This window comes from Capra hircus, chromosome 17 (genome assembly GCF_001704415.2).
Source record: "Capra hircus breed San Clemente chromosome 17, ASM170441v1, whole genome shotgun sequence".
NCBI classification, from domain to species: Eukaryota; Metazoa; Chordata; class Mammalia; order Artiodactyla; family Bovidae; genus Capra; species Capra hircus.
In genome coordinates this window covers 26,082,308-26,096,459 of record NC_030824.1, presented here as the reverse complement: position 1 = coordinate 26,096,459, position 14,152 = coordinate 26,082,308, and the positions used below count along the sequence as shown (strand labels likewise).

The window sequence follows — 14,152 nt, the reverse complement described above, 5'->3', positions numbered from 1 at the left end:
AGATAAGCCTCTGAAAACACTCCTTCCTGCCCCTTCTGGGGCCCCAGGCCCATGCTTTTTGGCCTCACTGCTCGTCAGGGATCCCACAAGGTTCACTGTACATATTTCACAAAGGCGTCTAGGTGAAGTAAATCAGTGGAGGAAACGTCTATCGAGCCTGCAAATCTATGCCGTGCCCACCACTTGTGGAACCAGCATCCATGGGGAGGCACCTGGGGACAGAGCCTGGTGGATGGTCAGGAGCTGCAACGACATATTGTGACCGGCATATCAGGTCACACAGCTGACCTGTACTCAGCTCTCGGTACTGAGAGCAGCAGTAAGAATTGTGTCATTTTCTGACATTTTAATAACAGTAACTAGGACTGCAGAACCAAACAAAACTATGTTGCAACTAGTGAATTAACTGCTCCACAGTGGAGAGTGAGCTGCTACGAGAGAGTGAGTTAGCCGGCCATGCACCGTCCCATCCAACAAACCCCCTGTCTTTTCTTCCCCCTCTAACCTGAGGAACAACAAGGGCCCGCAGTACCTGTGGCTGGGCCGGGAGTGGAGGGGCCTGCATCTGCGCCTTCCCGGGCATCGGGATGTGGAGGGTGGGTGGCGTGGGCTGCGGGGGAGCTGTGGAGAGTTGACCGGGCGGGGGCGCGGGGACCGGAGCGTTGGGCGGCTGCGTCTTCATGGGGACTGGGAGCTGGGTCTGGGGCTCCGCCATCTGCGGCTGCGGGGGGAACTGCAGCGCGGGGGGCAGTGGTGTGGCGGGGAGGCCGGCCGGGGGCAGCCTGGTGGGCAGCTGCGGCGGAGGCGTGTGCAGGCTGGCGGCATTCTGCACTGGGGGCCCAGTAGAGGGGTCGTACTGCTGCTGGCTCTGCTTCTGGCCGGCGAGCTGAGCGGCCTGCGGGGCAGGAGGCATTCCTCCTGCAAGAAAGGGCAGACCCAGCACCCCTGACTCCGGGGCTCAATTCCACCTCCCAGCGTTGTCACAGACCCTGCCCTGACAGCACCACACACTCAAAGGGGAAATTTAACTGGCGGGAAACCTGCGTGTATTAGGTCTAACGCGATAAATGAGCACACAAACAAGGAAAGAAAGGCTCTCGGCCTTTGCAAGTTAGCACCAAGCAAAGCAGGCACAGACTAACCACAGGGTCCCTACCACAGCAGCAAGTCAGAAAATACACAGGAGGGAAAACCGGAGAGAAGCTGAGGACAGTGGGGCATGTGGCTCCGCTAAGGTGACAAGAGCTGGTCTCCAGTGTTTCTTCATGCTGTGTTAAGTGGGACTCAGAGGAACATCCCAGCGGCAGAAACCACCTGGATATGCTACCTGGACTGCACACGTTCAGCCTGGTGCTACTTCCCTAAGCCCTCTCTGCTCTCCCTTTTTCTGAACTAAGAGAGCTAGTTCTGGTGCTGGGTCTTACCTTGAACTGTCGGCATTAACTGCTGGAGAGGAACTCCTGTATTCACCCCTGGGTGCTGGAAAACTACCCCTTGGTGACCCACTTCAAGTCGAGGTCTCTTAGACTGCTCTAGAATAATTTTCAGAAAAGGTGCAGTTTGATGTAAAAAATAAAACCACAAAAGTAGTAGAAAACACATGTGTAAGTGTTTTTATCATCTTTGAACAGAGAGGCCTTTCTATGCATGAACCAAAATGCAGAAGCCATAAAAGGTTGATAAATACACTTTCTTTCTGTTAAAAACTTGTAAATATAAAGAATAGCATCATAAAAAGGCAAAGGATAAGCGTCAACCTAAGAGACAATATCTGCAACATACATGATGGGCAACATTCAGAAAGCTCTTACAAATTAATATGAAAAGGCTCAACAACCAGACAGACGAAATGGGCAAAGAACACAAACAGCTAGCGGAGGGACACATCCACAAATGGTTAAAAATGTGAAGAGATACTACCACCATAATGAAATGAAAGAAATCCATTTCAAAACAAACATTTCATTTTTCACCCATAAGATTGACAAAGATTAAAAGATTGGTCATACTTAATAACATAGCCAAAATTTGAGAGAACCAAACTGCTAATGGGGCAAAAACCGGCCCTATCCTTTTGGAGGGCAACTTAGCATCACTAACCCTTCACTATGCACACACTCTGATCAGCAGTCTCATTCTTGGAGTGCTGCTTTTACAAACATGCACAGACATATAGGAAAAAATGTGAAACTAAAGGTTTAATCCTATTTTTATTATAACAGAAAAAAGGTAACACTAACAAATGAATGCTAACATTATTCTTTAATGAATAAAGGAAACATCCATGCACCAGGTGCAATACTTTGCAGCCATCAAAAAGAATGAGGTCCATGACTGGGAAATATAACCTAGTCATTTAATATTAAAGGCGTAACAGTGCATATAGGGTTGCATTTTAATTTTTTCAGAATGACACACCTGAAGCAATGCTTGTCTGGGAAAATGAACAAATGCAGCCAGCTCTGTGGCTAGGGAATGGAGAAGGAATACCAAACCAGAGGTGAGCTCAAATTACACCCTGCTGAATTGTTTGAATTTTTTACACAAAATGTGTATTAAGTTTCTAAGTTGGAGAAAGAATCCAGTTTGAAAAAATGAATGACAATTTGAAAAGGCAGGTTTACACTTGAGGACATGAACCTATAAATGCACACAGAAAATGAAACGAATATACCTATTCAACTAACAAACTTCTAACCAGTACATATAAACACGCACAGGAATATTTTGTTGAGTTGATTACCATCCAAAGAAAAATTAACTTTCGAAGTAGAAACGAACCAGAATTAAATTCTTTAAGGGCCACGCTTCAGAAACAGGTGGCCACTACGCTGGAACTCCCAAACTAAGAAGCCAACTGGCTCTGTAGACCCCTGAGCCTGTGCTCCATGACATACCTGCCGGGGGTCCCGCCTGCTGTCTCTTAAAGGGATCCGTTTCAATCGCACTTCCGGCTCCTGCCACCAGGGTCCCTGCAAGGGCTTGCTGCTGGGGGAAAAAAAAAAAAGAAAAACTGAGATTTTCATAATTTAAGTGCATCACAAGAATGAATGTAAACTAAAACTGTCATATTACCCCAAACACTGACTTCAATCATTTTTGAGAAATGTTATCTACCCAATATATTGTAAAAAAAAAAAAATGTTCTAACTTACCTCTGGAGAATAAAAAAGGACTTGCATTCTGGTTTTAAATGGAATTTCAGATCAATGAGAATCTAGAGTCTTTCAGAAACAAACTGGCTTTGCACACAGAATGACAGCAGAATCTAATGCAGGAAATCTTAGTTTTGTCTAGGACTACAGCTTAGCCTCCCTAATTATTATACTACCTGTCATCACACAGCCCGCCAAAATCACAAAGCTGAATGATAAGAAGAAAGGTTGAAACTGTCTTCCTACTGGGAAATGGCACTAAAACTCCAATTAATAACAATCTAACTTCAAAATGGTACTGCAATTAGCTGCATGAAATATATACAGGTTATTTAAAATGTTCTAATGAAAAGCTACCATCAAAGACAGAAACTGGGCGCCCTACACCTCTGACATCTCTGCACCACCTTGCAGGGATACTGAATGCTAAAAATGAGGTTAACAGTTGTTAATTATTTTTAAATAATTCAACTATATCCACTCTACTTATCAAGGCATTTTAAATGCAAGTTCTATATGTCTGAACAAAGTAACTGCCTGTGAGAGCAGTTGTTGATCCTTGCCATCTAGGAATGGATACTACACCACCAGGACCAGCCATGCAGCAGGTTTTGCCTTACATAGTACAGGGACTCAGTAATGAAAAGGGAAAGTAAGCACTCCACCCCATCCAACCCCGTTTACATGTAACAAAGATTGGAGGAGGAAGGGAGGGAGGAGGAGAGAAAAGAATGATATAAAAAAACAGACAATATGTGAACAGTGGTTATCTTTGGGGACAAGATTACAATCAATTTATAATTTGTGTGTGTGCACTTTTTCTAAATTTTCCAAATGTTTTATGATGAAAATGTATTACCTCTATAATCAAATAGAGGGTGTTTTGGTGTGGTTTTTTTCAATAAAAGAAATTGGTACAGGGTTCTGTGTTCAGTAATGGCCAAGAATGTCCCATTGGGCCAAACACATTCCACATAAACATAAACTCTAAAAGAAATATAAAAAATGCGACAAGGTGGCCAGACACAGGATGGAACTCGATGCTTGCATGGAGGAACTGGAACTATCAATAGCAGAGGCTTCTGGGCTTATGGAATTTGGCACAAGGCAGGCCTCAGACCCAGAGGCAGAGGGCCTCACTGGCTTGAAGACCACTGGGATGGAGCACAGGAGACCACAGCAGAAGTGAGGGAGGGCAGTCACCACAAGGGGCAGCTGGGGCCTGATCTCTGGCTGCCTCCTAAGCCACACATGTGCCAAGGCTCCAAGCACAGGCCAGCGTGACTACACTGAGAGCTCAGGAGACAGGGTTCACCGCCTCAGCTCAATCACGTTAACTAAATGCGAAAGCAAAACCACCAATACTCTTCAGAAGAATATTATATTAACAGAACTCAGGGTCTCTGTAACCTATTATTCACAACACTCACGGTCCAATTCAAAATTACTTCAAAACACAAAGAGACAAGAAAACATGAGTCGTACTCAGAAAACAAATTGATGACACCAACCCCTAGACAATTCACATGCTGGAATTAGCAGCAGGGATTTCATAGCAGCTTTTAATAAGTATGTCCAAGAACATAAAAGTATGTTTTTACAAAGGATGAGAGGACATCTTCACAGAAAAAAAAAAACTATTAAAAAACAGAACCAATCTGAAAAAGAATATATATATATATATCAATCACTTTACACCAGAAACACTGTGAATAAATTAATTTCAACAAAAAATATAGAAAGATAACCAAACAGAGATTTTAGAACTGAAAAAGTGTCTGAAATTTTAAAAATTCATTCGATAGGCTGAACAGTAGAGTGGGGATGCAGAAGTCAGTGAACTGAAAACAGATTCTTGAGAGAAGAACTAGAAAAGGACTGGACTTCAGGACTCACCACAGGGTGTGGATACCAGGGCAGCATTATGCTGCTTAAGGATGGATGACAGATGAAAAAGCTGAGCAGAGAGCCCAGAGGGAGACTCAGACACACACAACCCTGTCAGTTCCTAAAGACTCCAAAGCAACATAATGGAATGAGAAGTCTTTACAACCAAATGAGCTAGAAGATTGGACATTCATATGAAGAAACTGACAAGTTACACTTCATTAAACATAAAAGACTATGTCATCAAAGACACTTGTCTTTGCCTAATTCCTGATAGCCACTGTTTCTTGGTTTTCAGAATGATTTTTAGTTTCATCTTATACGTCTTCATGACTATTTTAATGGGAAAGACACTGCTGTCTTTAAAATACCAATTTGATTTTAAATAACAATCATATATTAGAACTCTTTTAAAAAATAAAAAAAAAATACTTATGGGGAGAATAAAAAAGAACAGTTGAAGGAACTGGGGATGTAGCTGACAGAAAAGAAAAGCAGACTTATGTTACTCTGGAGGAAGAAATTAAGACCAACCAGCTGTACTAACAACCAGCTGGTTACCAATGGGTAAATTTCTATCCAATTTAAACAACACACGTAAGCTGAGTGGCACCATGGGGTCTGTAGGGCTGGATGAAAGAAAAGGACATGGTCAATGAGATGATGACCTTCCTAAGTGCCTGCAAAAGAAGAAAAGAACTACTTGTAAGTAGACAGGACTTTGTCTCTCAATTCAAGATTCTAGAAAGAAGTCTCCCCAAGGTTATTCTTCAGTAAGCATAAAGGAGAGGACAGCACAAACAAATCACTCATGCCTTCTTTCTGCAAGTATGTCTATTAAATCAAGTTAAGCTACCACTTTATAACTATAAACTTTTAACTACACACACAAAAACATGAACACACATATAAGAATTAAAAAATCAATCGTTGGGGGATAATTAGAAATTTAGGATTAAAATATACACACTGCTGCTGCTGCTGCTGCTGCTGCTAAGTCGCTTCAGTCGTGTCCGACTCTGTGCGACCCCATAGACGGCAGCCCACCAGGCTCCTCCATCCTGGGATTCTCCAGGCAAGAACACTGGAGTGGGTTGCCATGTCCTTCTCCAGTGCATGAAAGTGAAGAGTGAAAGTGAAGTTGCTCAGTCGTGTCTGACGCTTAGCAACCCCATGGACTGCAGCCTATCAGGCTCCTCCACCCATGGGATTTTCCAGGCAAGAATACTGGAGTGGGTCGCCATTGCCTTCTCCAATACACACCCTACTCTATATAAAACAGATAACCAACCAGGACCTACTGTACAGCACAGGGAACTATATTTTTAATGTCTTGTAATAATTTATAATGGAAGAAAATGTAAAAAAAAAAGAATATATACATTTATATATACAAGTGTATATAACTGAAATCAGTTTATCAACTATTTTTCAATACAATTTTTCTAAATGGAAAAAAAAATCAATTGGGATAAGGTTACAGAACTCTAATTATTATTAATTTCCTTTAACGTTATAATCACTGACAAATAATCTCCAATTAGAATTTCTTTAAGATCTAAATAACTGTAATAAAAACCATCTGGGAGAATTCTCTGGCTGCTGCTGCTGCTGCTAAGTCGCTTCAGTCGTGTCTGACTCTGTGATCCCAGAGACGGCAGCCCACCAGGCTCCCCCGTCCCTGGGATTCTCCAGGCAAGAACCCTGGAGTGGGTTGCCATTTCCTTCTCCAATGCAGGAAAGTGAAAAGTGAAAGTGAAGTCGCTCAGTCGAGTCCGACTCTTAGTGACCCCATGGACTGCAGCCTTCCAGGCTCCCCCATCCCTGGGATTCTCCAGGCAAGAGGACTGGAGTGGGATGCCATCGCCTTCTCCGGAATTCTCTGGCAGTACAGTGGTTATGACTCGTCGCTTTTCACTATCGTGGGGACAGGTTTTCACTGGTCAGGGAACTAAGATCTTGCAAGCTGCATGGTGCAGCCAAAAAGAAAATATACTACCTCAAAATCTTTGAGAAGCAAACAGAAATTAATATATAACACGAACAGTTCTGAACTGGGACTTCCCCAAAAGTTACCACAGAATTTAAACAGTGGGATATGAATGTTCACTAAACACTGTTTTTCTCCATTTGAAATTTTTCATAATAAAATGCTAGAAAGTAGAAAGACTTATAAGTTTACAAATAACACCCAGGTACTGATCCTGAGGCTTAATGCCCTGGAGCCCTGGTGCACTATGAAGGCATCCCCTGTCCCACCAGGTACTGGCCGCCTGATCCATGGGTGACCGCTTCCCTCTGGTGCCAAAACCCACAGGCCACGCTCCGCTCTATGCTGTGTTTGGTTTTGCTTCCTTGTTGTTTAGTCGCTAACTCATGTCTGACTCTTTGCGACCCCATGGACGGCAGCAGGCCAAGTTTTCCTGTCCTTCACTATCTCACAGTTTGCTCAAACTCACGTCCACTGAGTCGGTGAAACTCTAACCATCTCATCACTTGCCGTCCCCTTCTCCTTCTGCCTTCAATCTTTCCCAGCATCAGGGTCTCTTCCAATGAGTCAGCTCTTGCATCAAGTGGTCAAAGTATTGGTGCTTCAGCATTAGGCTTGACAATGAACATTCAGAGTTGATATCCTTTAAGATTGACTGCTTTGATCTCCTTGCAATCCAAAGGACTCTCAAGAATTTTCTCCAGCATCACAATTCAAAAGCATCAATTGTTCAGTGCTCAACCTTCTTTATGGTACAACTCTCACATCCATACCTGACTACTGGAAAAACCACAGCTCTGACTATATAAACTGTTGTTGGCAAAGTGATGTCTCGGCTTTTTAATACACTGTCTAGGTTTTTTCATAGCTTTCCTTCCAAGAAGCAAGTGTCTAATTTCATGGCTACAGTCACCGTCCACAGTGATTCTGGAACCCAAGAAAATAAAATCTGTCACTGTTTCCACTTCTTCCCCTTCTATTTGCCATGAAGTGATGGGACCAGATGCCATGATCTTAAGTTTTTGAATGTTGAGTTTTAAGCCAGCTTTTTCACTCTTTTACCCTCATCAAGAGGCTCTTTAGTTGCTCTTCACTTTCTGCCATTAGAGTGGAATCATCTGCATATCTGAGATTGTTGATATTTCTCCCAGCAATCTTGACTCCAACTTGTGATTCATTCAGACTGGCCAACATTTCGCATGATGTACATGATGTACTGTGTATTAAATAAGCAAGCTGACAATATACAGCCTTGACATACTCCTTTCTCAATTGTTTCACATCCAGTTCTAACTGTTGCTTCTTGACCTGCATACAGGTCAAGAAGGTTCCTGGTGGCTCAGATGGTAAAGAATCCACCCGCAATGCAGGACACCTGGGTTTGATCCCTGGGTTGGGAAGCTACCTGAAGAAGGGAATGGCTACCCACTCCAGTATTCTCACTTTGAGAATTCCACAGACACAGGAGCCTGGCGGGCTACACAGTCCTTGGGGTGACAAAGAGTGGGACACGACTAAGTGACTAACACCTTGCTTCCTAGTGAACTTTAACTGAAGAATGCTGCCCTTGGGCTCTCCTGTAGCCCCTTCTGCTCCACATGGTGTTGCTGAGGCCCACCCACACCTACTCACTCATTTTTACCACTGATTATGCATACAGAGCATTCCTCTGTATGACTGTGCATGACCAACTGATCTATTCTGCTGTGGTGGACATTTTGCTTCTTTCCAGTTTGGGGTTATCATAAACAATGCTGCTGGGAACATTATTAGATATGTTTTCCAGCTCACAAACACAACAGTATCGTTGGAGTATGCTGTTTGGGTCAAAGGGCCTGCCCACGTTCACCTTCTCCAGATCATGTGAAATGTTTCCACACTACACTCCCATCAAAAGTGAGTAAGAAGGAACTTCTCTGTTAGTCCAGTGGTTAAGACTCCGTGCTCCCAATGCAGGGGGCCTGGGTTCAATCCCTAGTTAGGGAACTAGATCCCACATGGTGCAACTAAGACCAACTGTAGCCAAATAAATAAATATTTAAAAAAAAAAAAAAAAAAAAGGTGGATGAGAGGACTTCCCTGGTGGTCCAGTGGTTAAGAATCCACCTGCCAACAGAGGGGACACAAGTTCGATCCCTGACCCAGGAAGATTCCACATGCCGTGTACCACAACTGAGGCCACATGCTAGAGCCCATCAGTGGAAGAGACTTCCACAGACCTAAATAAACAGATTCTGTCCAATTTTAATCTGGCAACCTGGTTAGTATGGTAGTAAATCGGAGGGTATAATTTATGTCATTGTGGAGATCATGCACCTAGATTTAAGGGCACTCTCTGCCTTTCACTGTCCCACTGTTCTTACAAAAATATTTATCAATGTGGTTTATAAATGCATTGATATATTACATTCTTCTAAGCACTAATAGGAAAGACGTTTCACTGATTAAATTTTCTGACAATTTCCAATTTAGAAAATGTATCACATTCATTACCACAAGCACTTAAATACTGGGTTCAAATGATTATTCCCCCCTAAGTGGAACCAGGTTCCTTACAGAAATGACTGATTCCTGGACTGAATCAAGGCATATGGAAGAAAAACTTTCAATATTTTGTGCCAGAAGGTAAGGAAGTACTCAGAGAGTGACAAGGATGTGTCAAAAGTATATAGAGCCTGTCTGAAAGGGCTCTCATTGGTCAAATTACAGATAAACTGAACATCAAAATAAACAGTAAGAGGGACTACCCTGGCGGCCCAGTGGTTAAGAAGCATGTCCAGCTCTGCACAACCTTAGAGACTGTAGCCCGCTTGGCTCAGCTGTGGCAGGCAGGGGTTGGGCCACTCTCTAGCTGTGTTGCAAGGGCTCCTCATTGCACTGGCTTGTCTTATTGCAGGGCACACGCTCTAGGTGCGGGGGCTCCAGCAGTTGCCACTGATGGGCTCTAGAGCATGGCCTCGCTTGCTGTGGTACAGGCAAGAATACTGGAGTGGACTGCCACGCCCTCCTTCAGGTGATCTTCCTGACCTAGGGATCGAATCCGAGTCTCTCATGTCTGATCTGCATTGGTAGGTGGGTTCTTTACCATTAGCACCACCAGGGTCACAGGTTCAATCCCTGGTCGGGGAACTAAGATCCCACACGCCTCAGAGCACTTAAGCCTGTGTGCTTCAACTAGAGTGCATGCACAGCAACAAAAGATCCTGTATGATGCAACAAAGACCCCTCATGCTGCAACTAACACCCAGTGCAGTCAAAACACACCTTAAAGATAAATGAACAGTAGTAGTAGAATAAACAGGAATAAAATGGGCTGGGAGCTGGGTAGCAGACGGCTGGCAGGGACATGAGAAGACTTGATGGAAGTGAACTTCTCAATATATGCGTGGGTTACATGGGCACTTGTCAAACTCAACAAACTGTAACACTTGAGATCTGTGTATTCCCTGCTTACAAATCATACCTTAATGTGATATAATTCATCATTTCTATACCAAAAGAGAAACATCACATGATTAGGTAACTAGATGTAGAAACAGTATTTGAAAAAATTCAACATCCATTCATGACAAACACTAGGAAAAAAGAATTTCCTTAACCTGATAATGGATAGCTACAAAATCTATGGCTAACATCATACTTGATGGTGAAAGACTGAATGCTTTCCTCCCAAGATCAACACGGTAAGAATGTCTGTTCTTACCACTCCTATTCAGCCTCACAGCGGAGGTCCATGCTAGTGCAACATAGCAAGAAAACAAAAAAGAAAAAAGCATATAACTAGGAAAACATAAATCTTGCTTTCTTTGCAAACACGATTTCTCTAGGTAGAAAATTCCAGCTACAAAAAAGCTCCTAAAACTAATAAATGAGTTTTTTGCAAGGTTGTACAACTCACTGTATTCCCATATACTTGCAATAAACAACTAGAAAATAATTTTCCAAGTTAAGTACCATCTATAGAATCACAGAAAAACTAGACTTTATGGGTAGAAATCTAACAAAATGTGCCTAGAATGTGCATGCTGAAAACTAGAAAGTATTGATGAAAGAAATCAAAGAAGACAAAAATAAATGGAGAAATATATCATATTCCTGGTCTGGAAGACTGAATGTTGTCAAGATATTACTTCACCCCAAACAGATCAACCGAGTCAATGCAATCCCAACAGGATGTTCTATAGATACTGACAAGCTGATTCTAAAATGTATATGAAGAGTGAAAGGAACCAGAATGACCAAAACAATTTTGGAAAAGAACAAAGCTGAAGAGACAATACTGATTTCAGGACTTACTACAAAGCTGCAGTAGTAAAGACAGTATGGCATTACCAACAAAATAAGACATATAGATCAGCCAAAAAGAAGAAAGCCTAGAAACAGACCTAGATGGGATTTTTAGCAAAGATGCAAAGTCAACTCAGCAGATACAAGATAAAAGAAATGGTGCTTAACTATCAATATGTGAAGAAAAAAACCTCTAGCTATGCTTGCATGTTACACAAAATTTTACTCAAGGACTTCCCTGGTGGTCCAGGGGCTAACAGTCTGCCTCCCAATGCAGGGGACATGGGTTAATCCCTCGTCTGGGAAGATCCCACATGCTGCAGGGCAACTAGGCCCACGTGCCAAAACTACTGAGCCCACGGACGCTGGATCCTGTGCCCTGCAACAAGAAAAACCACTGCGGGGAGAGGCTTCCGCACGGCAACTAGAGTAGCTGCAACTAGAGAAAGTCTGTGCGCAGCAACAAAGACTCAATACAACCAAAAAAACAAAAACACGTTACTCAAAATGGATCACAGACCTAAATGTAAAACATAAAACTATACAACATCTAGGGGAAAAAACTGGAGGAAATTTTTGTGACCCTGGGTTGAGCAAAGAGTTCTTAGATAAATGTCAAAAGCATAATACATAAAAGAAAGAAATGGTAAAAGAGATTGCATCAAAACTCAAAATTTTTGCTCTGTAAAAAAACAATATAAAAGAAGCCAAGGCAGAGAATGAAGAGAAAAATATTTCCAAATTTGTATCTGACAAAAAGCTTACATCCAAATTATATAAAGAATTCTCAAATGCAACAATAAAGCAAATGACTCAATAGGGGAAAAACTGGTGAAAGAAATGAACAGATACTTCACCAAAGAAGATATACAAATGCCAAATGAACACAAGAAAAGTTGTTTTCAATATCATTAGTCTTTAGATATAAAAATTAAAACCACTACTTACGTATTAGAATAACAACAAAAGAAAACTGACAAGAACAAACCGAGGGGAGGAAGCAGAACAACAGGAACTCTCATTCACGGCTAGTGGGAATGCGAAACGGAATAGCCACTGTGGAAAAGTTCGTCAGTTTCATATAAAACTGAATGTACACTTATTAACAACCCAGCAATCTGTCTCCTAGATATGCCAACAACTGGAAACCACCCAAAGTCCTTCAAAGGGTGAATGGATAAACAAAGTAGGGAACATTCATACAACAGACTACTGCTCAGCAAAAAGAGAAGCAATCGGTAAATTCAACAATATGAATTGAATTTCAAATGCATCACGCTACATGAAAGAAGCCAGACCGAAAATGCAGCATAGACTATATGATTCTATTTACATTTTATTCCAGAAAAGAAAAAATCATAGAGACAGAGAATAAAGGTTAAGGGAGGGAGGGAATCTGATGACAAAGATGTAGCATGAGGAACACCTGGGGGATGAGAGAACTCTGTTTCTTGTGTGGTGGTGGTTATACAACTTGAGGCACTTGACAAAACTCACCAAACTATGCACCCCCAAAAATGAATTTTACTGAATTAAGCAAGTTTAAATAAGGGACTTCCAAGGTGGTCCAGGGGTTAAGAGTACACCTGCCAATGCAAGGGACATGGGTTCGATCCCTGGTCTGGGAAGATCCCACATGCCTCAGAGCAACTGAGCCTGTGCACAACTGAGCCCACGCACTGCAACTGCTGAAGCCCGTGCGTCTACAGCCCATGCCCCACAACACAAGAGGCCACCACAACATGAGATGTCTATGCAGTGCAATGAAGAGTGGCCTCCACTCACGGCAACTAGAGAAAGCCCATATACAGCAATGAAGACCCAGCACAGCCAAATACATAAACCTAAAAAAATAAAAATAAGAATCCACATATGAACATAAGAATGGAAGAAAGAAGGAAGCTCATCATTGCAGCAGAATGCCAACTAGTGAATGCAGAAGGAATAATGGAGTTAGAAAATCCACTTTGCCATCTTTTTCATGACAACTGATGCTGGCAAGGCTCATCGAGAGGTGGTAGATTAGTGGCCCATGTCAAAGGACATTCTACAAAATAACCGACCAGGACTCCTCACAAAGGAGTCAGCCTACATTAAAGAAGACAGCCTAGATTAAAGAGAGGCGTGACAACTAAACACAACTGGTGATCCCAGACTGGGGAAAAGCAACTATACAAGGGAAGTCACTGGAACAAGAGATAAAATTTGCACGAGAGCTGTGGCTTAGTCATAGTAAAAGTTACTGTAAAATTTCCAGAACTGACTATCATACCGTGGTTAGACCAGATGACACTGGTGCCTGATACTACTTGCTTGAGTACTCAGGGATACAAGTGCATGAATACGATGTCCACAACTTACTCTCAAACAGTTTGGGGGGAAATGTGTCTGTGTGTACATATGAGAGAGAGAAAGAAAATGAAAATAATGCAAATGGGGTAAAAAGTTAACAACTGGTGAATCTGGGTACAAGATACAAGGGGAGTTCTTTGTACTGTTATTGAAACTTTTATATGGATTTGAAATTATATCAAAATTAAAAATTAAGAAGTTTTTTAAGACATACCACCACAAGATTAAACTGCTTTCAGAACCTAGCATAATCTATTCCAAAATGACTAGACTCTGACCTGTACTTTTAGGTTCTTGGCATGTATTAACATAAAACTGAATGACTTAATTTTCAAAACTTAATCAGTCTGCATTCAATTAACATCCATTTAGAAGCCTAAGGTCCTGATAGTTCAAAACTATGTTTTACTTTAGGGTTTCTTCCAGCTACAGAAAACAGCAAGTTACCTATATAATCTTTCTTTCTGCCCTGTTTGCACTG

General features: G+C 42.1%; 1 protein-coding gene across 7 annotated transcripts in view; it reads right to left on the bottom strand.

Moving 5' to 3' along the window:
• The window catches only part of EP400 (E1A binding protein p400), a 113,163-nt gene that overhangs the window by 69,507 nt on the left and 29,504 nt on the right, over positions 1 to 14,152 (bottom strand). For 5 of the 7 annotated variants that reach the window (XM_018061438.1, XM_018061442.1, XM_018061439.1 and 2 more), the window contains 3 exons: positions 2,898 to 2,988; positions 1,425 to 1,532; positions 533 to 918 (listed from right to left, as the gene is read on the bottom strand). In XM_018061438.1, coding sequence (XP_017916927.1) covers positions 533 to 918; positions 1,425 to 1,532; positions 2,898 to 2,988 — 585 coding nt within the window. The remainder of the gene's footprint in view (positions 1 to 532; positions 919 to 1,424; positions 1,533 to 2,897; positions 2,989 to 14,152) is intronic. The other 2 variants (XM_018061440.1, XM_018061441.1) reach the window with 1 other exon arrangement.